Below are 25,384 nucleotides of genomic sequence, written 5' to 3'. Positions count from 1 at the left end.
ACATGATGGTATTCTTTGGTAGATGTGGGGTAATGTTTCATCTGTTTACATGATGGTATTCTTTGGTAGATGTAGAGTAATGTTTCTTCTGTTTACATGGTGGTATTCTTTGGTAGATGTAAGATAATGTTTCTTCTGTTTACATGATGGTATTCTTTGGTAAATGTAATGTTTCTTCTGTGTACATGATGGTATTCTTTGGTAGATGTAGGGTAATGTTTCTTCTGTTTATATGATGGTATTCTTTGGTAGATGTAGGATAATGTTTCTTCTGTTTACATGATGGTATTCTTTGGTAGATGTAGGGTAATGTTTCTTTTGTTTACATCAAGGTATTCTTTGGTTGATGTAGGATAATGTTTCGTTTGTTTACATGATGGTATTCTTTGGTAGATGTAATGTTTCTTCTGTTTAGATGATGGTATTCTTTGGTAGATGTAGGGTAATGTTTCTTTTGTTTACATCATTGTATTCTTTGGTAGATGTAAATTAATGTTTCTTTTGTTTACATCATGGTATTCTTTGGCAGATGTAAATTAATGTTTCTTTTGTTTACATCATGGTATTCTTTGGTACATGTAAATTAATGTCTCTTTCGTTTACATCATGGTATTCTTTGGTAGATGTAAATTAATGTTTCTTCTGTTTACATGATGGTATTCTTTGGTATATGTAGGATAATGTTTCTTCTGTTTACATGATGGTATTCTTTGGTAGATGTAGGATAATGTTTCTTTTGTTTACATGATGGTATTCTTTGGTAAATGTAGGGTAATGTTTTTCCAGTTTACCTGATCGTATATTCTTTGGTAGATGTAATGTTTCTTCTGTTTACATAATGGTATTCTTTGGTAGATGTAGGGTAATGTTTCTTTTGTTTACATCATGATATTCTTTGGTAGATGTAAATTAATGTTTCTTTTGTTTACATCATGGTATTATTTGGTAGATGTAGGGTAATGTTTCTCCTGTTTACATGATGTTTATATATCTCAACTGATTTGATATGCAAGAGCTTGTTCTGTGTATAGTCAGTTTTTAAATCGAGGTAAGCTACTGACAAACAAGTTGATGGTACAGGGATATCAACAGTCTCGATTGAAGTCAGCATTTCGCACATTCTATGGTCGTTATAACGATCTACTTCGTCAGTACAACCTCGCATTGGGTCAGATACTGTCTGACGTGTTTCATACCGATTGTTAAGCCGTTATTGGCACACTGAGTTTGACTGCGGATAACTCCGTTTACCTGATCAGAATATAGGGCTCACGCCGGGTGTCACCGGTCAACAGGGGATGCTTACTCCTCCTAGGCACCTGATCCCACCTCTGGTGTGTTCAGGGGTCCGTGTTTGCCCAACTATCTATTTTGTATTGCTTATAGGAGTTATGAGATTGATCACTGTTCGTTATCTTTACCTTGCATGATGGTATTCTTTGGTAGATGTAGGATAATGATTCTTCTGTTTACACGATGGTATTCTTTGGTAGATGTAGAGTAATGTTTCTTCTGTTTACACGATGGTATTCTTTGGTAGATGTAGAGTAATGTTTCTTCTGTTTACATGATGGTATTATTTGGTAGATGTAGAGTAATGTTTCTTCTGTTTACATGATGGTATTCTTTGGTAGATGTAGGATAATGTTTCTTTTGTTTACATCATGGTGTTCTTTGGTTGATGTAAGATAATGTTTCTTTTGTTTACATGATGGTATTCTTTGGTAGATGTAGGATAATGTTTCTTTTGTTTACATGATGGTATTCTTTGGTAGATGTAATGTTTCTTCTGTTTACATGATGGTATTCTTTGGTAAATGTAGGCTAATATTTCTTCTGTTTAAATGATGGTATTCTTTGCATCTTCGTCGGCAATGACTTAATTGTTTACAAAATTCTTTTATTAGTTATAGCATAAATGTTTATTAGTTATAACTAAAATATACGTTCACCAAATATTATTTTAGCACTATTAATTCAACTAATGTTTACCACCATAACTAAAGGGTCCTTTCATCGTTCAAATGTTTATAAATCCGTCAATTACAGTTTAACATTATAAATTTATACACAATCTTTTTAGCACTGTAACGTTAACAAATATTTACTACCATAAACAAAAAGGTTCTTATCGTATATGCTTTCATCGTTCAAATGTTTATACTAAATCCGTCAATTACAGTTTAACATTATATTTTATACGCAATCTTTAGCACTGTAACGTTAACAAATATTTACTACCATAGCTAAAAGTTTCTTAACGTATATGCTTACAAACCCTTACAACATCTAAATTTACAAACATCAATAATTATTATATTAAACTTAATTTTACAGCATTATAATAAACTTTTGGCCTTATGGTCTCCGTGGCCGAGTGGTTAGAGCGTCGGGCTCATAATCACACGGTGTAACGGCGCGAGTAACAACAATGTCTTGATTGCGCAAATAAAAAAATTTAACAAAATTTTTTCTCCCTCTCTTTCTTTCTTTCCCTCCTTTTTCTCTCTATATGAATATGGATATGGATTACAATTATTATTATATTATATGTATATATCTGTGCATATGTAAATGTATGTTTATGTGTTTATATGTAAAATAGTATGCTGTAATATCACGGGTATATATCATTTTAAAATCAATTATTATAGCCATTAATATAGTCATTAATTTAATCTATGTCATACTAATTTGTTATATGAACTAACTCACTAACCTTTTTACTTTATTATTTTATTACGATATACATCTTTAGTTTACATACATAATACATACTATCGAATAAGAGTTGGGGAGCCATGTCGTGCTATAAGCTGGATCTAGCTACAGAAACATGGTACAGGGTATGAGGTGTAGCACCTGATGACGACCTCAAAATTCTTGCCTAATGACGATCTCAAAATTGTTGTATGGCAAAATTTATAATTAATAACTAATAACTAGTAGCACTCTATTATCAAAATTTTCTTTGGCGACCCTACCCTAATTCTTTTCTGTATATATTTTAGTTATTTCACATGTATATGCATACCTACATGTACATCCCTATTACTATTACCTGTTACTAATATTACTAATTATTACTAATTATTACCTTCTATTAAAATCCAAATCCAAATAAATATTAAATATTCTGTTCTTTATAAAAAATTATAATATATTGAACATAAATTATTATTAAAATTATTAAATAAATAAATTATTATTAAAATTATTAAATAAATCAAATCAAATAAAAATTATTATATTAAATTTTCTTTATCAATTTTATTAATCATTTATAAGTTACTTCTTTATTTCATTATGATCTATGACATATGACCACATGTATGTGTCCGGCCATCAAAAGACAGTACCACAGTCATTAGACGCGTTGGTACACGATGGTCCTTATTTATTTATATTTATTTATTTTTAAACCATGGGACAACCCATACGTCCCATACGGAGCATATGTATGTTACTACAACACACTTCAACTTCACTATGTTGGTGCATTTGGGAGGTGTTGGAGGGTGAGGCTGGATCGCAATGAGATGGATAGTATTATGGCAGATAATACAGTCACCATTCGGTTAACGATATATAGTTAACCAATCCTACGAATATCAAACAAACAAATAATGATATTCTTTGGTAGATGTAATGTTTCTTCTGTTTACATGATGGCATTCTTTGGTAGATGTAGGATAATGTTTCTTCTGTTTAAATGATGGTATTCTTTGGTAGATGTAGAGTAATGTTTCTTCTGTTTACACGATGGTATTCTTTGGTAGATGTAGGCTAATATTTCTTCTGTTTAAATGATGTTATTCTTTGGTAGATGTAGGATAATGTTTCTTCTGTTTACATGATGGTATTCTTTGGTACATGTGGGGTAATGTTTCTTCTGTTTACATGATGGTATTCTTTGGTAAATGTAATGTTTCTTCTGTTTACATCATGGTATTCTTTGGTAGATGTAGAGTAATGTTTCTTCTGTTTACATGATGGTATTCTTTGGTAGATGTAGGGGAATGTTTCTTCTGTTTACATGATGGTATTCTTTGGTAGATGTAAAGTAATGTTTCTTCTGTTTACATGATGGTATTCTTTGGTAAATGTAATGTTTCTTCTGTTTACAGGATAGTATTCTTTGGTAGATGTAGGATAATGTTTCTTTTGTTTACATGATGGTATTCTTTGGTACATGTGGGGTAATGTTTCTTCTGTTTACATGATGGTATTCTTTGGTAGATGTAGGATAATGTTTCTTTTGTTTACATGATGGTATTCTTTGGTAGATGTAGAGTAATGTTTCTTTTGTTTACATGATGGTATTCTTTGGTACATGTGGGGTAATGTTTCTTCTGTTTACATGATGGTATTCTTTGGTAGATGTAGGGTAATGTTTCTCCTGTTTAGATGATGGTATTCTTTGGTAGATGTAGGATAATGTTTTTGTTTACATGATGGTATTCTTTGGTAGATGTAGAGTAATGTTTCTTCTGTTTACATAATGGTATTCTCTGGTAGATGTAGGTTATTGTTTCTTCTGTTTACATGATGGTATTCTTTGGTACATGTAAAGTAATTGTTCTTCTGTTTACATGATGGTATTCTTTGGTAGATGTAATGTAATGTTTCTTCTGTTTACATGATGGTATTCTTTGGTACATGTAAAGTAATTGTTCTTCTGTTTACATCATGGTATTCTTTGGTAGATGTAATGTAATGGTTCTTCTGTTTACATGATGGTATTTTTTGGTAGATGTAGAGTAATGTTTCTTCTTTTACATAACGGTATTCTCTGGTAGATGTAGGTTAATGTTTCTTCTGTTTACGAGATGATGTCCTTTGGTAGATTTAGTGTAATGTTTCTTCTGTTTACATGATGGTGTCCTTTAGTAGATATGGAGTATTGGGTCTTCTGTTTACATGACGGTATTATTTGATAGATGTATGGTAATGTTTCTTCTGTTTATATCATTGTATTCTTTTGTAGATGTAGAGTAAAGTTTCTTCTGTTTACATGATGGTATTCTTTGGTAGATGTAGACTAATTTTTTCCCCGTTTACTTTATGTTATTCTTTGGTAGATGTAGGGTAATGTTTCTTCTGTTTACATGATGGTATTCTTTGGTAGATTTAAGGTAATGTTTCTTCTGTTTACATGATGGTATTCTTTGGTAGATGTAAATTAATATTTCTTTTGTTTATATGATGGTATTCTTTGGTAGATGTAGAGTAATGTTTCTTCTGTTTACATGATGGTATCCTTTGGTAGATGTGGGGTAATGTTTCATCTGTTTACATGATTGTATTCTTTGGTAGATGTGGGGTAATGTTTCTTCTGTTTACATCATGGTATTCTTTGGTAGATGTAGGGTAATGTTTCTTCTGTTAACATGATGGTATTCTTTGGTAGATGTGGGGTAATGTTTCTTCTGTTTACATCATGGTATTCTTTGGTAGATGTAGGGTAATGTTTCTTCTGTTTACATGATGGTATACTTTGGTAGATTTAGAGTAATGTTTCTTCTGTTTACATGATGGTATACTTTGGTAAATGTTGGGTAAGGTGTCATTCAGACCGATTCCCAATGAAAGTTCTGTCTTTTAGACCTAAGTTGGAACTTGGAACTTAAATAATTTTCTGATGCGTTTTAGGAAAAGAAAAGTTTCCTTTCAATATGAAAAACTGTGCCATTCAGTCAGGCCATGGTTCCTTTCCGTGTCCCCTTCTGCAAATGGTATTAGTCTAGTTTATACGGGGATGGCGTGCAGCCCAACCAATATTTTTCCAATTCTCTTATTGCAATAATATAATAACATCTTTGGCATTTTGAATTTAAATGTCTTTTGATTTCAATATTTTATAGATGGTTGCTAAATCTACTAATGAATAATCCATGGAAATTATGAACTTTTTACTTTACAACAATTATTAGAATTATGATATGACAGAACACTTTCACATAGCAATAGGCACACGTGTTTCTGCTTCACAAATCAGTTTTACAGCAAAGCAATTTTCTTCAAATCTAAAAGGAATCATGTATAATGGTTGTTATGGTAACAAAATAATCATTGGTATTGCTAATTTGAGCAATTATTTTTACATAAATTCATATGTTCAAGATGATATGACAATTAGATACAGTTTTCGCAGTAATATGCAGACCTGTATGCTTTCCGATAACAAAATCTGTTGAAATTATGTAATAAATTTTATGTTATAAATACTGAAAATGGTTGCTATGGTAACTAAAATATTTCTTAAACATGAGAGTACATTATATTTATCATTTATCATTGTTTATGGCGAAATTGATAGATTATGGATATCATATCAATGAATTGTAGAAATTCAGATTGCAAAATGATTTTTACATTGTCATAACAACCAAATTATATACATTTGTATATTGTACATAAAGGGATGGGATTAAATCACACATAACTTTCATTGATATCTTTTCGTGTATTTTTCTGTGTATGCCAAAACATCGATTTTTCAACTTCAGAACCATGATAATTCAATTTTGATTTATTGATTGTTTTATTGTCTATGTGTTATACTAAACTTATGTCTTTAAGCGAGCAATAAAGGCATTTGTACACCAAACAAAATTTGATTTGTTTTCTTAATCAAAAACATGCCAAAATAGAGCATTTCAAAGCATTTTGGGAGCTATTTTCAAGGTATCCTTGCTACCAAGGCAACAGTAACTTAATTATGAATTTTGGTGCCAAATTCTATCAGAGATATAGGGACTCAAGGCGCGTTTGACCGGTCAACAGGGAGTGCTTACTCCTCCTAGGTACCTAATCCCACCTCTGATGTGCCCAGGGGTCCGTTAATTCTTTAACAATTACAACAAAGTAACTATTTCTACTTACAACAATAATGTTTGATGTCCAAAACACACCCACATGCAGACATTTATTATGTATTTTATCATTATATTTTGGCCTAAAAATCTATTTTGCCACACACATGGCCACAACGATGAACTCGTTCCAGACGAGGTTCACAGGGGAGGTACGCGTAGATTATTCAAAGAATTTATGCTTTTTGAAATAATGCTCGATGCTCTTAATTTCAACTCCCTTTGATTAGGGGTAGAAAAATATTTTCCTTGAAACCGGTGCTTTAAAACTACATAATTTTAAATGCTTATGAATATGAATAAATAACAATTTAATTTGTTAATTACTTTATATATTTTAACCTCATTTACAATTTATCAAGAGTGAACATTTTCGCCGTGTTTTGGTCTTAAACATACCCACCCCCCCCCCCCCCCCCCCCCCCCCCCCCCCCCCCCCCCCCCCCGTGAAATTTATAAAAGTTTTGGTTTAAATTTGAATTTGCAGAATGACAATTTATACTACCTGTAAAAAGGAAATTGTGTTTCACGCGAAGGAGGGGGGGGGTGTTTTAAAAATATTTTCCGTTTTTTCTTGATTTCTATAGTGAAATACGTTATTTTAACCCAAATTATAGAGTTATCCCTCTTTGTTTTGTCAAATAAAATTAGTTTTACGAAAATTCATATAAATATCTATATTGACATAAAAAATTATTGAAAAATTATATCTTTTAAAAGTTGACCAGAAGGTAGTCGGTGAAACAATTCTGGTATATGAACTCTTAAAACCTGGAGGTGTAGCCTAGTATTACTAGAATTCGGCCTTCGATCCTAACTTTATTTCCCCAGTCACAGTCTATGACTTTATCATATTAGGAGTATATTAAATTTCCTGTTCTCTAAGACTTGTGACAGCTGTCTTACTAAACTCCATCTTCTTGCATATAATTTCTAAATTGTTAACCTTTTATATCTTTACCAATGTGAAGCAGTAAATATTTTTGAAATATACATGAAAGTATGAAATGCGACGCTTTACGCCTGCATACTTCATCACACAGGATGTATTTTTATTTTTACGAGGCCAGAATTACATTAGTTTGTAATTAGAAAACAAATGGTTTATGGTTTATATTTCATAATTTATTTTTTTTTTTTTAATTTTTTTTTTACATGTATACGTCAATATAGCACAGCGTAGGGTGGTTCTGTAATCATTGTGTTTATCATCTTCGGAAACCAACTGTCCCGCTTACTCTCATCTCCCGTGAACAGAGACGAGAGTAAGCTAATCGGACACCTAGCTTGTGAAGAGATGTGTTTATATGAAGTCACAATACTGCATTTTCAAAAAAAAGAGGGGGGGGGGGGGAGATTGCACAGAAGATTAAAATAAGTAAACCATACGCCTACAATGACATTTGTAATCTTGGAATATTTTAAAGAGTCATTACACAGGGATTTAATATGCTAGATATCTAAGGTGATGATATCTATTTATAACAGGACACTCTTTGCACAATTCGTCGCGTCTTCGCCTCGGATTTCCTGTCCACTCCTCCCCACTTGGTTTGGGTTCATCCACGAGAGTTATCTTTCTTGTATTAGACTGGGTCAATAAAGTTTTTGGCTGTTTTCTTTTAATTGCACTAAATCATACATCTTGTAGGCTTAAAAAGACATGAATTTTGCTTTTCAGTTGTGTTTATTTATCAACTCGCAACATAGTTGCGGAGGGATATAGTAATGTTCAACATTGTGTACACAAGTTAAACCACATCCTCTTTATTACCGGTAAATCTGCAGAAAAGATACTTTACATCAAGAGTCAAGACCTCGATTCCTGTTGACTGTCAAGGTTATATGGGTGAAAGAACAAAGTTCAAGGGCAGGGAGATCACTAGAGATACTTTGCACACAAATTTGAGCTAGCGTGTTTTTTATCCAAATTTTATCAGACCTCCATGTACTGGAATGGGCCGTTGCGTAAAAACCTCGCTTTTCAGAATATCAAGTAAAAGGTCAAGATCACTAAATAAAAACAGAAATTCTGTTGTTAAGTTTTGTAGTGTTCATCCAAATGATGGCAGACTTTCTGGAATGGTCTCTTTAAAAGAGCCCTCGGTTACTATTGGTTACAAATGAAAAGTCCAGTCACCGGAATAGGAATTTCTTCTGGACAAAATCTGAGCTGCATTCATCAAACAGGAATGGTACTTTTTATGCAGGACTTTGTATCTGTTTCTTTAAAAAGTGAAATGTAAAATGTCAAGGTTACTGAAAGGGAAATTCTGAACATTCCTGATATATGATAGATTTTTTTTTTTTTAAATCAGGTTCTCTTTTGTAATTCACTATTGTCTTGTCTTGTTTCAACATTAGTTGTTAGTTCTACAGTACAATGATACTTGTGTAAGCCAATTCATTTTAAAATGACTAGATTTAAATCATCTGTTCATTTTCCACGAATAGAAAAAGGGAGATATACGAAGGCGGCAAAGAATAATGGGATATGTATGGTATACCTATTAGGCGATAGAGAAGACTACTTTCATTTTGTGGTAAATGTCCTGCGTATATACATCTTTTTAAGACAGATTCATTAAGTAATCTTATTGTGATTGATCTAGTGTGATTGAATTGGTTCACTTATTTAGCGCAGAAAATGTTAAAAGTGTTGTATAATCTAGAAAAATAATTGTTTAGCTTTCAGGTCAAGAGCAGATTTGTTTAAAGCTCCTTAACCAGATTTTATTGTCAATACTTTCTGTACACTATTTTTTTTTTTTTTTTGTAATCTATGAAGTGTTTGTCTCTTGGATCAATAAAATCTAAATATTTTTAAGAAGAAGCCAGTTAAATTTCAATTCACAGGTGTTAGGTATGAATGTCTAGGTTGCAATTTGTCGGTATTATGGGGGATACGAAAATAATGGCTGCATGGTGCAGTTTCTGTATACAAGTGATCAGCTTCATTATACAAATTGTCACGTGCTTTCTTTGTTTTTTCCTTGTAGTTCCCTTAATTCATTTAGTCCTTGATTAAAGAAAATTATAATTTCTTTTTTAGATAGAGCAATCTATTGTTTTCATACAATATTAAAAATTATAAATGCGAATTTGATAGATCAATCTGTTGAAATTCAATATTTTTTTTACTATGCAATTGGAATATAAATAGTCTTACAGGATATTAAAGGGCCTGTGGTGGTATTTGGGAGAGAGCGAAAGAAAGAGCGTTAGAGAGAGAGAGAGAGAGAGAGAGAGAGAGAGAAAGAGAGAGAGAGAGAGAGATTCACTATATATCGATACCCACTTCCTCCCTTACTGGGGTTGAACTCACGACCTGCAGAACCAAATCTTCTCAAATGTGAAAAACTTCCATGTCCAACTATGCAGAAGTTTGATTTTTTTTTTTCTCGTTTTTCCAATCAACATTTTCCAGCCATGATTCAAGAGAATAACTCTGGTGTTATTTATTACAAATGTGGAATTGACACCCTTGAAAATGCCGCTCTATTCAATGGATACGCAACCGAATAATGCCAAGTTTCAATAAATTTTCTTTGTGAAGTCTATATGCATACACGATAATATTACTTTCAAGATTTAGATCTCTATAACTTGAGTGTACCTGTGGGGACTTAAGGCGATGAATGAGGATACAGCGGAACGAGAGAAATTCCGTACATATTTCTACATTTAGAGAAAAGAGAATCCTGGGTAAAATACCTTACTAATACCTGGACATCAAAGTGAAGAAACTCCCTTGTAAATTCTTGTTGTGTATATACATGTATAATGAGAAGGGGTGTGAGTTACAGAGTCGAAATTCTGGATGCAGAGGGTGTCTTATGTACTTATAGGGTTTTTATTTCAGTGGTGTCTCCCCTCCCTTTAATCAAAAATTTGTTTTCAGGGGGTGTTTTGGGACGACCATGCCCCATCAGTTGTCCGTCTGTTGAGCACTTGTCCGCGGAGATTTTTGGACAAGACTAACTTCTACACAGGAGGGGGAACTTGAGTAATAATCATGTACAATTATGAAATCTTAAAGCATTTTAAAAAAAATCAGTAACCGTGCAAAACGGATGCTCCCCGAAAACATCAAAATTTATACATTAGATAAGAATCTATGAGCTAATGTTGTTATTTTAAGCAATCAAAATCCATTACAGAAAAACGAAGACGAGTTCGAAGAAACAGTACGACGGACGAACAAGGCGATAAACTAAAAATTCCCTCGCAGTATTTCGGAGAGCATACCATCCGACAGTCAGAAATTCGATAATAGATATTTAAGAAATAAATTTCATCTTTGAAAATACTCATCATCATAAGCTTTTATATTTACATTCTGTCGTATTTCCCGGCCGTTAAAATAGACATACTACATTTATCTGTATTTAGTCGTATGGACGCATTCATGAGGAAATGGATATCATTATATACATTTTGTAGAGATATCAAAGACGAAATCATTCGAAATGTAGATATTGTGAAACATCTCTAACTTTCTTGTTTCTTGTGTTTTCTGTACAAGATCTTTAGAGATTCGTGTTTGGTAAGTTAGTAACCAAGACCATTCCACCTTAATATCATCACTACCTGAGGTTGAAATTCATTAAACAAAAAGTCGTAATTAAGAGTACAATCAAAAGAGATGCACCTCACGATTATAATAAAACAGACCAGTAGATTTTGAATTATTTATTACAGTTTTCATAATAAAATGAATTAAAGCACTAAATCAACAATCGTCAACAAGCGAAACTTTAAGAGAACACAGACATCACTTAACATACAACTGATCAGGTGGAATTCTGAAGAATGAATCGCGCATGACTAGAAAACACACCGAAATTAAAGCATCACATGACATAGCACGAAATAGCGATATTATAGCGAGAAATACGCTGTAGCCGCTTGTAACAAAACATTTTGGCATAGCTACGACATAATGTAATTAAAAAAAGTTTTTTTCCAGTATGATACAAAGGCAATACTTGGATTAGTTGTCTGAGGAATTACACTTCATCTAAAACGTAGCATAGGGAGCTTTTAACGATCATTTCTTCATGGGAAGTTCTGCAATGCTATATTCCTATAGATATTGCACAATATATCAGCTTGAATAATTTGCATAGCATCAATTGCAAATGAATATGAATTTTTTGTACATTCACATCTCACGACGACTATAGAAGAATTTCTAATTAAACATGACCTCCTTCCTCTACATGTACGAGCTGGTTAATGTTATATGAAGTGTCCTGAATACAGATATATTCCTCACTTGATGGTCAACCATTTGTCCTGAATACAGATATATTCCTCACTTGAATGATGGTCAACCAGTTACGCATAAATTTGAATGATGTATGCATGGACTGTTCAGCTTCCATACCAATATCCATGGAAACCAATTCAGCGAGAACCAATTCAACGAGAACTAGTTCAACGAAAGAGTATTCCAAATGTCAATATCACAGATTACCGTCTGCTTCGCTTCATCCGGGTTATTTTGGGTCTTGTTACGTAGTTTCTGCAATGATTCAACAAACACAATATTGTATTGAAAATCTTCAATCAAACTGTTTCAAGAAGGAAAAACTTTTATTTTAATTACATGTACTTCAAACCAAGAAACTTGCTTACCCGCTACAAAGGCGTTTCCTTCTTTAGGGGAAGGCCGTTAGGTCGAGGCGGGCCTTGGTGTGTCTGCAGGACCCCATTGGAGACCGGCCCATTCACGAGCCCAGTCGACACCGAGCCATTCACTCCGTTAAGTTTACACTGACTGTGATCAATACTGGACAGTTTACCGATATTAGGACTATTGATTCCAAGACTTTTCGTTACGTTTGGGTTCGTAACTATCCCATTTCTTTTCCGCCTCATTTCCGGCGAACGAAGCGCACTTTGTCCCATAATGAGCTTGGACGGCTGATCCTTCACCGGGCTTTGTTTCAAACGAAACTTCTCAAGATCGCTTTTGATATTTTTGAAATGTAGAGGGTTAATTTGCCAAACCGGGTCGTCTGCAAACTCGGCGTTTGGATTGGTGATGATGTTTATTGTGGCTGTTATTTCTTGCTGTTTGTTGTTGGAGTATTTTACGGGCGCAAACTGGTTCAAATTTCTTTCGGTAGATGGCGAGATCTGACTGTGGATGCTGTTTAGTTCGTTATGCACTTCCACCATCGGCGAAAGAGGGGGAGACTGCACGGGAGTCTGCGGTTCACTGACGGGTGACAGGACACGACTAGCTGGGCGTGGTCGGTTCCGGCTCATTGAACACTGCTGGAGCTGTTGTGTGAACGTTAAGCAATCGCTACCTCCGTGGGCATGGGAGCTGTGGGCGCTTTGATTTGTGGAAGAAGTAAAATTACTAGATGACTTTGACGAATTGTTTGAGGCGTACGACTTTCGTCGGTCAAACGTTGAGTCCGGGGAATCTGACGGCGAACTATTAAGTTGACTGCCATTCACAATGACGCCTGACGTTACGCCTCCCGTCGTATTTGTAGGTTTTGTGTCGTTACTAGATGCGGACGAATTACTGCGGCTGCTTTTGCAGCTCGGCGCCACTGCGCCATATTCTTCCAACAAACGACAAACATTGGAATGTCCACTTTTTATTGCAACTTTTGCCGGTGTCCGACCGAATTGATCCGCATGATTTGGGTTAGCTTTGAATTGTAAAAGAGTTCTGACCACTTCTTCGTGTCCTTCCTGTGCTGCGATACACAGCGCTGTGGCACCCTGATTACAGGCGTGGTCCACAATGGCTCCTTTCTGCAGCAGGAAACGGACGATTTTATCGTGTCCCTGCCACGCGGCAGACTGTAGAGCGGACCGGCGGTCGTTATCCACTGCGTTCACCTGCGCTCCATAGTTCAAAAGATGTTGCACAACTTCGAGATGACCTTGCCAGCTGGTGATATGCAGCCCCGTTCGGCCCTCTAAATCGGTGCACTCTGCGTCAGCGCCATTTTCCAGTAAAAAAAGCGCCATGTCGGCCTTGTTTTCAAGACACAACAGATACAGAGTGGACCTACCATCTAAGTCTTTATAGTTAATGTTTGCGTTACGGGACATGAGATACTCCACAACCTCTAAGTGACCACCCAATGCAGCCACTCGTAGAGCCGTCTTTCCGTCATGTGCCTTGTGATCAACCATGGCGCCATGCTCCACGAGGCACTGCACCACATCCAAATGACCTTCTTGCGCTGCTAAAACCAGTGGGTGGCGACCATCGTTGTCACACTCGTTTACTTTGGCGCAAAACTCACGAAGACATTCCACCACCTGCAAAACACATTTGAAGAATCCATTACATAAAGTTTTCCACAATGAATGGAATTTTAAACAACAAAAGGTGTTAATGTCGACCAAAATAAAGTGATTTTTAACAAATTAAGTTATATTAAAATATTTATACTATTCTTAAAGAAAATTTAATTAGTGCCCGGAGGTTGTGTTTAAATTCAATCTTCTTTTCAAATATCATACAATGGAGATGTTTACCACGAATTACGCATTTTTTGACGGGTGGATTTAATATATTCAAAATATAATGACTGCTTTGACTTGAATTAAGGTAAAGTCAAAAGAAATAGAACCCTTAAGAAGTCTAACACCTTTGTGTAAATCTAAAGATTGCTTGGAGTAAATACTAAGCTTTGGAGAAACACAAATACCGTGTTTCCCTTTTACGTTTTTGCTTTTTTTTCTCTCTTCCTACACAAAAGCCATTCCACAAAACGAACCGTAATAAAGCCTACAAAAAAAAAGGTTCTCTCCAAAGTAACAAAAAATCGATATTTTTAACAGTAGGACGAGGATCTAATTATTCCCGCGGAATTGGAACAATTCGGCGCCCTGAACAAGCTTTACGTAGAGTTCAGAAAGTCATGCATATTGTGTCAGACGGGCATCTGTGAAATTTTCCCCAAATTCCCTAGTGTAATGTGGCATGGCCAAAGCAATGCAAAATGCGTTCGGTTCGGTGAGATACACCCCCACCTGAAACCCGCTACATGTATATCATCTGACCGTCACCTTTATTCATAAATCTTTATCAAACCAAACAGTTGTATCTGTACTACGATAACCACTGTTTACATGGGACTGTGTTTACCCATACCCCGGGTCCCGCTGTCTCAACATGATAACCACTATATGAATGAAAGAAGGATAATGAAGGTCATTTATCAAAACCTATTATCTGTCCACAAAGGATAATTGCCACGAAATGTCAATTTCTACCACAAGTCAATATAAATATCACACAGGATCTGATAATTCAGTATGCTGACCTCGTGTTGTCAAGGGACTCCAGAAAATGCAACTCTTTATAGTAATTGTTTCAGAAGATCGGTAAGTTTCCGTGACACTATTGCCAGACTGATAGTCAAATTTAAGTACATACGATACCAAAAATAGATGATATAGAATTTTGTAAAACTATTTGTAAATGTTCCAATATCGCTCTATACTATCTCTACCATATATTTTTCCTATGAAACTACCTTTATTTTTGCATTATGCACAAATCTTTATTTGAAAATTGATATCCTTCAAAAACGTATTTTTATTGGTGTGCATTTAATGTATTAATGACCGGTTTACATAGTTGTTTGATCCAATAACAGAAAATCCCACGTAAATACAGCAAAATCCTACTTCGTTTGATGCGCCCAAAATTTTGGGTATTCTATGACCTTAAAACACAGAAGACAGTGAGTACATGTAAATAGTATCACGCACGTAAATGTAAATAGTATCACGCACGTCGTGTTCATCAATCTAAAGTATATGTAGATAGGACATAACGTACGAATACCAGTCTAGTACAAAGAGTGTAAAGGTACTGTTGTCTGTAAGGGACAAAGCGTTCATTAAATGGAGAAGTCTGGGGAAGGTGTCGTATATAGCAATATTTCACGAGTACATTGCATTTACTGTTAGTTTTTACAGGGTGTTGACAACGAACATAAGACAGATAAAACACTCTTTTCATAAAAAAAAACCTGCAGTTACTGTTACGCGATACCCCGTGAATATTGAGAGATCAAGGTAGTGTACCGACAGCTGATACCACCGACCTAGTTTTGCAGTATGAGGTCGACTTTATTGTCAGTTTTAGTATTATCCACAGGAAGTCGAGGGGAAACCGTTTTCCGGGTGTCGTAATCATTTTGTTTACATAGGCATTGGATTAAACTGTCATTTATTTCAAGAAAAACGAGAAAGCGATTGAAAAGCCACGAGATTTCTTATTAGAAACAGTCAACCCCAATAATTTTAGCATTTAAATTCAATTTCAATAGAATGCACTGGTTTACAGGTCTTTCACGAAATATTGCAAATAGATTTTATTAAAAGGGTTGGTGCTGGCAGGTACAACAGCCTTTTTTGTTGAAATGTAAATCGGTTTAATCTCCTTAATCTCATAAAGCTATAATTCTCATTAAGTGTGGAAGAAAAGACTCGAGAAGTGTTAAGTATGACCGATCAATTTTATCCGATCAAATAGTTTTATCCATCTCGCAAAATGTGCCAGTTGGAGAGGGCATCCGACATTTTTTGTAATGGTCTGCTGCATGAGAATAGACAGAAATTGGTATCATGACTGAAAATCTAGTTTCCATAATATTTTTCCAATCTCTGTAAATAACAATCTCAAATTGACGGGCGTAAATCAAGAAATTTTCGTGAGTTTGTATAAAAGTTTGGTAAGATACTGTCTTTGTAATTCAAATGTGCCCTCAGCATTTTCTTCTGACATCCATGATCAATCCACCTTCGCAAATTGTAGCCTCCGAGTTCAGAAGAAAGCTAGAGCACTAAACAAATGCTTTGTACCGTGCCAAATCAGCACAGAAATGGGAGCGAAATCTAACGGGATGTAACCAATGTTGATCAACCTGCAACGCTAACTGCCAAAACGAATCTCTTTTTCATGTCAGTGTCCATCATCACAAAGAAATCTACTAATTTACAAATTGAGAAGCATGTTACTTGACAGACATTCTTGTAAGACCTGCTGCAGACATGGTTTATAAAGTAAATGGACACTTTTTTCAACAAGGCAAGCTTCAACTTGGCATCTGTGCATGCATACATAATTGAAGTTGGTCCAACACATTCTTCAGCTAATAAATCATAACAGAATTAAAATATCTACTTTTTTTTAACCCCATCCCCAATAAAACTGATTTGCAACAGGACTCGTGCTTTAATTGTGAATGAACTTTTTCCCCCAATAAATACCATGAAAGCATTCTTCAATTATCGAGTGGTTCATTAATTTTTATTGAGAAATTAAAAAATTAATCGGTACGCTGATACGCCAGCTAATGAGAGTATTGTGAACGTGGACTTGACCTGGTCACCGACAAGGAGCGATCCTCCTTTACCTGGAGAAATCAATCACAGGTAACAAGCGGTGTCCGCTACCCCTGACTCATCGCGAGTCTCGCTCCCACACCGACTGCTCGGCATTAACTTCTAAAAAGTTGTTATTGGTGATTAGTTTATCAATTCGAGTTTCTCCGGTAGCGCTGACAATGAATCGAGATCTGACAGGTGAATTTCGAGATAGAAAAATCTACCAACCAACAGGTGCGTGAATTTTTGTCTCTGTGTGAGGGCCGCAGAAAGAATTTATATGCATAAATTACTGCAAATCTGGGTAAAATAAGACCATAAGGTGTCCGAGATATCATTTTATAGTGCACAGAGACCCATTTTTCAGTTAGCAAGACGCTATACTCTTGGCAGGGAACCTGCTGTCCATATGATTTAGTGTATCAGTGCAAAATGGTGTATAGAAAGAGAAATGAAACATGCAAAACACGTGTAAACAAAACAGAACACGTTCGTTTGGATCAAAGTCAGCAGATTTTTAACATGACAGGCAATCAAGAATCTCAGCTGTCCGATCAAGGGAGGCGGAATTAGAGACCGAGTTTTCCCCCATTAAACCCAGACCACAGCTGGCCCTAATCAACCGGAATATATACTAAATTTTCAACCGGAAAATGATTTCAAGAATATACTGAGGTACTTGACCAATCAGATTGGTCCTTGCTTATTTATATGGATTTCACTACGACCGTTTTTACCTGGGATTTCAGGCGTGTAGGGACGTAATTAATTTACCTCCGAGAAGATTGATCGCTACATCAAACCTTGGTTCGACCTCACAGGTTCTCTGTGCGAGGCCAATATGTTTTGATGGAGCATCAATAACATGATTTTAGGCTACCGATGTGGATATTGAGACAGAACATGACAGCCATTAATCGGTTATTTTAAATTCAGGTGCTCCTTCATTTCCTAAACAGCAAACCCAACTAAATCAACTAATATACCATCTGTTGCCCCCGTCATTTGCTGTACTAAGCATTTCTTACACTTGCTCATCGTTCCCCATTGCACATGTGCAGACATTACGCAAATGAAACCTTAACTTGAGTAAATATAGTCAGTTTATATAGACATGCAAATCAATAATGTTCCCATTAATAAATTAGTTTGTCCATCAATAAAATTGGGTGTCCAACTTTCCCCTGCTTCTTAGTCCATTACAAGGGCAAACCAAGCGCATTCACAAGATTGACAACTCCTTAACTAAATACCGCAGCGTTCAGAAATTAACAGAATATAAACCAAAGGCAATCAAGCGCCAAATCTCTAAAACGATGTCGTCTTCATCCGAGCCAATTTAACATAATAACGATTCTGCAAACTTACTTTCCCCCTCCAAAAAAAAATATTCATCAAAAGTTAGACTTGGTATTATTCATAAATCATACTGTGATAATTAAGACCACTTGCGCAGAAACACTGTTACGTAACTTTATTATAGCCATATTATCTTAATTCCCAGAATTCCAACACCGGAAGACATCTTGTGTTACTATCCACCTGCTTTCATCAGGAAGGTTCGCTAATCTTTCAGACGATTTCAAACTGTTGTCAAGGTTTAGTCATATATCTTAATCAGTTATCCAATTAGAGACGGAATAAAAAAATCGAAATGCAATGAATACATTTTCCCCGTTTGAGTAGCATACGAATGTACAAGGAGCCGTTTTATATTTAGACCAATACCTGCCACAGAAACCGTTCGATTTAGTGTAGGATGTACTCAGCAGTTAACAATAACAGAAAAGGGAAATCAACTGCCATATCTCAGCTCATCCTTGGCTTCACAGATAAACCAAAACGTTAAGTGAACTACCTGATGTAACCCTGTAAATCGTATGAAAACGGAATTTTAAGGCAGACTGGAATCTCTAAAACACAATCTTAGATAGCGTGGAATCTCCAATATCTGAGCCCGTTTATTATTCAAATTGGCAAGGCCTTATCTTCAAAGTTTTACTTAATATTTCACTTGCTAAATCTTTCTCAAAAAATTAAAACCCGATATTGGTGTCCTTCATATAATCTTCGCAAAATCCTTAAAAATAGACATTATCTATGAAGCCATATTTTGAACAAATCCTGGAATGTGACCTCTGAATTCTAGCCACATATTTTAAAAGCATGTTAACCGTTCATTCAGAAACAATTGTATTCTATTTGAAAACTTGTCTAATTAAAAACTCTGCCTGATTAACCTCTGACCTTGGGAATTCCCGTATGACAGTTGCCTTATGTGATCCACTAAGAGGGGACCGTAAGGGTCACGAGCAAAGAATTTACACAATAGTTATCAGATATTGCAGCCACTGCACATACCAGGCAGATCAAAGACACGATTTGCGCAGGTTTGATTCAAAACAATTTATGCGAACATGCTGGTTAAACAGCTGACAATAAACGTTTTAACACGGAGAGGTCAAACACCAAAGACGGATTTAAAATTTGTGTTTAAACATTTTGTGTTGAAGATCATCTCTTCAAATAACACACGACCGATATTTTACTAAACACATCCTGCTAAATAAATAGTTACATAATCTTTTGTTCAGAAATGTAACGTCTAAATCTGATTACTCGGAACCAATTTGAAAACCACTGCATTCTCAATGTTATCGATACATCAATAATGTACAATTTCAGTTAATTCAATATCATATCAATATTTAGGTGTATTGGTTGAATTGTGTATTCAATAAAAATGTCAGAACATTATGAAAGTTCGCGAACAGGAACACGTGGGTTCCTGTTACTAATTACACTGCTGACTAGAGAGTACTGCAACCTGAAACTAGGACAATCAGACCTTTATCTCGCTACGTATCGAAAAGTACACAATACTGTATATAATACTAAAATACTATTATCTCAATGTACAGACAGCATCGTGTTCCCTGGAAGTACATCAAAAGATTTCAAATGCAAGTTTAAAAAAAAAAATGACCCGTCATTGGTCGCTCCCACTAAAACACCTATCCCAGATAAAAAACAAAAAGGTGTTACATTAGATCTATAATTAAACAAATAATTCCATTCATTATGCAATCATGGTGTGGTAACTTTTACACAACATCGTATATGTACATAGAGGGTGGGGAGCCGTTACCACAAGCTCATCACAGGTGTGCACATTTCAGTAAAAAACACGACAGGTAAACCGCAGACAGGTAAATAAAAATGAAATTCAGAAAATGAAATTAAATCTAATCCTCAGTTTGTCTTATGATTTATGAACACGTCTACGTAGTTGAGAGTATCTGATGACTGGGATGAAATTGATCTACCTCTCAAGAGGTAAAAAGTTGTGGCCTGTATAATGGGATACTTAGCAGAGGTCGACAGGTAGCCTCACCTGTGGATCCCTCGCATTCATAAATCATAAGTATCTCTGAATGACGAGCAACTTGATTCTACACTTTTGTGTTGCAAGGATCGTCTATATGTTGAAGTAACCATACAAAAAATTCCATAGTTAAGTACCGTATTATGCGACCATTCTTAAGAAAATTGCAAATTATGTGTGGCATACCATTTTCAACAATCCCCAAACATCACATTTGAATAAATTACCAAGCATTACTCAATCACTGTTTGTTTAACCTGTCCCCGAAGTGTTAAAATATTTATATATTGTTGATAAATTTGCTCTAGAGTATGATAAACAAATTATATATTCACCTTAAGATTCCCCTCATAGGTCGCCATATGAAGGGGGGACCACCCGGCGTTATCCTTGTGCATTTCGTCTAACCCTCGCTCTAGCAGCTGACGCACAGTGTCCTCACTTCCCTGGGCGGAGGCGATGCTGAGGACATTCCTTCCTTCCGAGTCTATGGTGTCCACCGCACAACCCCAGAACAACAGTTGATGCACGATTTTTGCGTGTCCCATAGACGCGGCGGCCAGTAAAGCCGTTCGCCCACTTTTGTCTGCATGGTCGATGTCCGCATCCCATTCCAACAGTAGCTCGCAGACGTCACGATGGCCCTCGCACGCGGCGACCAGTAATGGCGTCATTCCGTCCTTGTCCTGATGATTCACCTCGGCTCCTTGCTCTAGTAGAATGCTAACGACACTCTCGTGTCCTTCGCTGGCCGGAATACACAATGCCGCGACCGACAGCGCTGTTCGGCCATCACAGTCTTCGTGATTTATATCCGCTTTGTACTCTAGTAAATGCTGGACGATTTCCGAGTGACCCATGTACGCAGCAGCAATCAACGCCGTACGACCTTCGATATCGGCCTTGTTCACATTTGCTCCGTGCTCTAGCAGACGAAGAACTATGTCTTCGTGTCCACCCCAAGCGGCGGCACGAAGCGCTGTCCGTTGGTCTTTATCAGCATAGTTCACATCTGCACCACAGTCTAACAGCAGACACACGACGGCCGTGTGCCCACCCCAGGCCGCTGACCGCAGAGCAGTCCACCCTTCACAATCCGTAGAATTCACTGACGCGGAAGCACTGAGAAGCGTCGCTACGACTGTCCCGTGACCTTGACGTGACGCTAAATTTAACGGTGTCTGTCCGCTGCGATCTACCGCCTCAATGTTTGCCCCTTTCGTCAAAAGAAGATTCACTAAATCAAGATTTCCTTCGTAGGCTGCTGTATGCAACAATGTCCTGCCGGTTCCGTCCACCTCATTAATTTGGACGTCCACATCCTCCAAAATCTGGTCACCGGATTCCACCTCTTCAATCATGCTGGCTTGGAGACTAGCACACTCTGCCTCTTCGGCATCTATCGGCATTTTAGCCCCGGCATCTAATAAAAGTTTCACTACCTTTTGTTCTTTCGGAACACCGGCTGATAAACTGTTTTCTACATCTGCGCCACTGACTAATAACCACTGTGTAAGATGGTATGTTTGAATCGGTTCCACAAAGTTGGTTCTCACCAGATGCCAAGTGAAATCCTGAACCTCAGCAGCGATGAGATTTTCAGCGTTTGCAGTGTAATGCATCGCTAACATCCCATGGCCTTCTGAAGCGGTACACAGGTACTTTTGGGTGCAATGCTTCACATCCAGAAGCCATTCGGCAAAGCTGTGGTGAAATAAAATTTTAGTAGCTTCGTTTCCCTCAATTAATATTTTTGAAAGCAAGTCCATTCTCTTGTCAAAATCTTCCTTTGTTAGTGCAAGATTTGACGTTTGTACACACGAAAATAACTGTTCCTCGGTTAAAGGTTTTCTGGAGGCGAGAATCACGTTCAAAATTGGCTGAATTTTAGAAAATTGTTTCCGCACAAATAATCGCTGACAGAGCCACAAATAAAGGCCATTAAGCGTCCCCGGGATTTCACGGATCTCCCGTAACATGATGAATTTCTCAGCTACCCCGTCTAAAACTTTCTCCAGGTAAAGAAAACACCCATTACTTTTGATGTGTAGCTGATTTAGCATTTCCGCCGTGTCACGACTCAAATGCTGGCGGAGGTCTTCCTCAAGGTCAAGTCTACACAAAATATATTGCTGGACATCTCGGACTACATGCGACTTCCGGAGGTCATCCAAACTTATCTTCCGGAAACCAGTGAACATCCGGGTCACTGATTTGCTTTGTTTCCGTGACGAGCACACTAAAAGAAGCCAGCTTGGAAAACTGTTGTGATTGTTGGCGAGGAGTTCAGCTATCGTTTTACTTCCGGTCGTCCGGTCGTTCAGTGACTGTAAATACGACTCGTCTACAGAGTCCACTAAAGTAAACAGTGTTTGATTTGGGGGCTTAATGGAAGACAGGGGTTTTATCACGAGTTCTTGAAAGGCTTCATCGGGGTTGCGTTCGATTTCTGAGGGGCGACGTAATCGTTTGGCTTCAGCAGTCGCTATCTTCTCGCAGTACCCTGTTATTAATTCCGACTTGGACAATTGTTCGACTAACCCACTTACAAAACTGGTCAGTGACAAACTATCGATGTCATGTGCCTGACAGAAGTGGTAGCCCAGCAGCCGCTTATTCAGCAGAGTCTGTTTACCTTGGGGCACGGTGGGCCAAACCAGTTCGCAGCCGACTGCGGTCTTCCCACATCCTGGACCCCCCATGATGAGAGCCCCGCATGTCTTGGAGGTTGGGCGACTTTCCAAACAGTGGTTGATTTTGCTAAAAGCCCATTCCCGGCAGAAGAAACTCTTCTCTTTCAGTAGACACTCCGTCATCGTTGCGAATATTTCATTCCTCTAACCGTCTGCAGCGCTCTCCTCCCTCACTCTGTAAATGACAAATATTAAGTGCAATTATTGCGTGACACAAGCGCAATTGTACGTAATGTGTTTTTAAACCTCTAGTCCGGGAGTTGAGTAAGGTTTGACATAATTAAATTTAGTGTGACGAATAAGAACTATTTATTGCTGTGAGTGGTGGTGTAAACCGTGTACTTCCTATGCCTGTCCCTGTGCTCCTGCTCTGATCGATGCCTCATCACAGCTGCTGCAGAAAACGAGCCATAGCGAATTAACCCAGTAAATGACAGACATATAACACACTTATCTTCTGCTCACAATCAGGAGAAGATTAGTATTAATCGTTAGCGGCCTATTAAGATAACACCTTTCAGATAGCGGACAAGACATCCCTTACCCCAAACAGACGTATATTTTGGCTAGTCAGAAAAATTTTCATCCTTGACCCCTGACAAAATATTCTCCGCCATATCTGTCGCTATTTTACGGCAATTCAATTCTGTACAGCTTCACGAAGACCATTTTCTGCTGTAGAATTTAGCTGCTGAATTGCAGTCATGGGAAAGCGATAATGATATAGCGTTGATAGAGCGATAAAAAAAAAACTTCTTCAGTACATGCAGCTGAAGTCGCGACTGTTCTCACAGACTGCTGTTTTCAAAACTCGCTGCGTCGACTGGTAGGTTTTGATAATTGTTTTCATTAACGATATGATTGCCGAGGATTTGTGCTGGTATTATTATAATGATCGTCATTTCTCGATAAAAAGGTCGTCCTACAAACAATTTCACACACATGCAAGGATGGGGTAATTGTGAAAATCTTCGGTAGAGTATTTACAGATTTAATCGTCAGATTTGACAGAAATCACCCCAAGACGAAATATATTGATCGTGATCAGTGCCAACACGTGCGTTACATTAGAAATCAGATTCAACCTCCAGAATAAAAAAATCAATACGAACTCTGCAAGGGCTTTTTGTCGCAATGCCGAGATCCAGATATCAATATGCAAACAGGGTACTTAATAATTTTAAAAATGCGAACGATTAAACATGTATAACCTGATTTTTATATCACTAGTCTGAAAATATAGTACAATTGTGAGAACAGAGAAATACCTACCATAATAAAGATAAATTCAGTCATCCACACTCAGCACAGAACATTCACAAGATTCAGAACCAGTGACATGTCCGATAGATTTATAGCGATTAACGAACACTATTTACTAACGTCCGCTGCCTGGTCAATCTCAATACACTATGTTTCATTCAATAGATATTTCCCATGCTCTCGTAAGTTTATTTTTATCACAGGCCCGCACAAAGAATGTTGATCAGACGGTGGGGGCGGAGCTACATTTAAAACCAGTGACGCGATTGGTCGTAATCACCTTACTTTGCATGACAGACACCTAGGGATTTTCTTTTTATCTAAATCCTGAACATCGTAACCTTTGGTAATATATATGTAATTACTGTCATCATGCAACATTTGTTTTTCTCACTTTCCCTCCCACCCTCGGGATATGGATGCCATTGTCATCAAGCCTGATCAGTTAATCGACACATTTAGGTCGCACCTTGACAACGGATTCGGCTGATAAGCAAGCGTTAACAATTCTTCACTGACATTAGGTGTACCCGGGAGCCATGCGGCCACGCTGATGAACTACCGATATGTTTTATACATATGTTAATGTGCTTTTATTACTTTAATAAAAGTCTGTCTACATCGTCAAACTCTTTACTAGTCTCTCGAAAGATGACAAAAATCTGTTAAATGGACATATAATTATTCATGATCGTAATATCATCAGCTGACATGTATTGTACATTATTGCATATACTAGTAATATTATCGTTATTAAAAACAATAACAATCATTTTTATCTGCGTCTA

The 25,384-nt window shown here is 36.7% G+C and overlaps 1 protein-coding gene across 1 annotated transcript; it reads right to left on the bottom strand.

Moving 5' to 3' along the window:
- Window positions 1-11,552: 11,552 nt before the first annotated feature.
- LOC125680549 (ankyrin repeat domain-containing protein 50-like) lies at window positions 11,553-24,809 on the bottom strand. The gene is made up of 4 exons (XM_048920232.2): window positions 24,606-24,809; window positions 20,976-23,508; window positions 12,516-14,171; window positions 11,553-12,402 (listed from the first exon to the last, which is right to left on the bottom strand). Exons 2-3 carry the CDS (start codon window positions 23,454-23,456, stop codon window positions 12,519-12,521), a joined length of 4,134 nt encoding a protein of 1,377 aa, XP_048776189.1. The 5' UTR covers window positions 23,457-23,508; window positions 24,606-24,809; the 3' UTR covers window positions 11,553-12,402; window positions 12,516-12,518.
- Between the last annotated feature and the right edge of the window lie 575 nt (window positions 24,810-25,384).

Source organism: Ostrea edulis, chromosome 2, assembly GCF_947568905.1.
Source record: "Ostrea edulis chromosome 2, xbOstEdul1.1, whole genome shotgun sequence".
Lineage (NCBI taxonomy): Eukaryota > Metazoa > Mollusca > Bivalvia > Ostreida > Ostreidae > Ostrea > Ostrea edulis.
Note: the sequence above shows the minus strand (reverse complement) of the source record. Positions and strands in the feature narration are given on the sequence as shown.

Coding starts and splice junctions, on each gene's coding strand:
- LOC125680549 (XM_048920232.2), bottom strand. CDS start 23,456: ATGACGGAGTGTCTACTGAAAGAGAAGAGTTTCTTCTGCCGGGAATGG. Junction 14,172..20,975: donor CCTATGAGGGGAATCTTAAG/GTGAATATATAA, acceptor TGTGTTTTGCAG/GTGGTGGAATGTCTTCGTGA.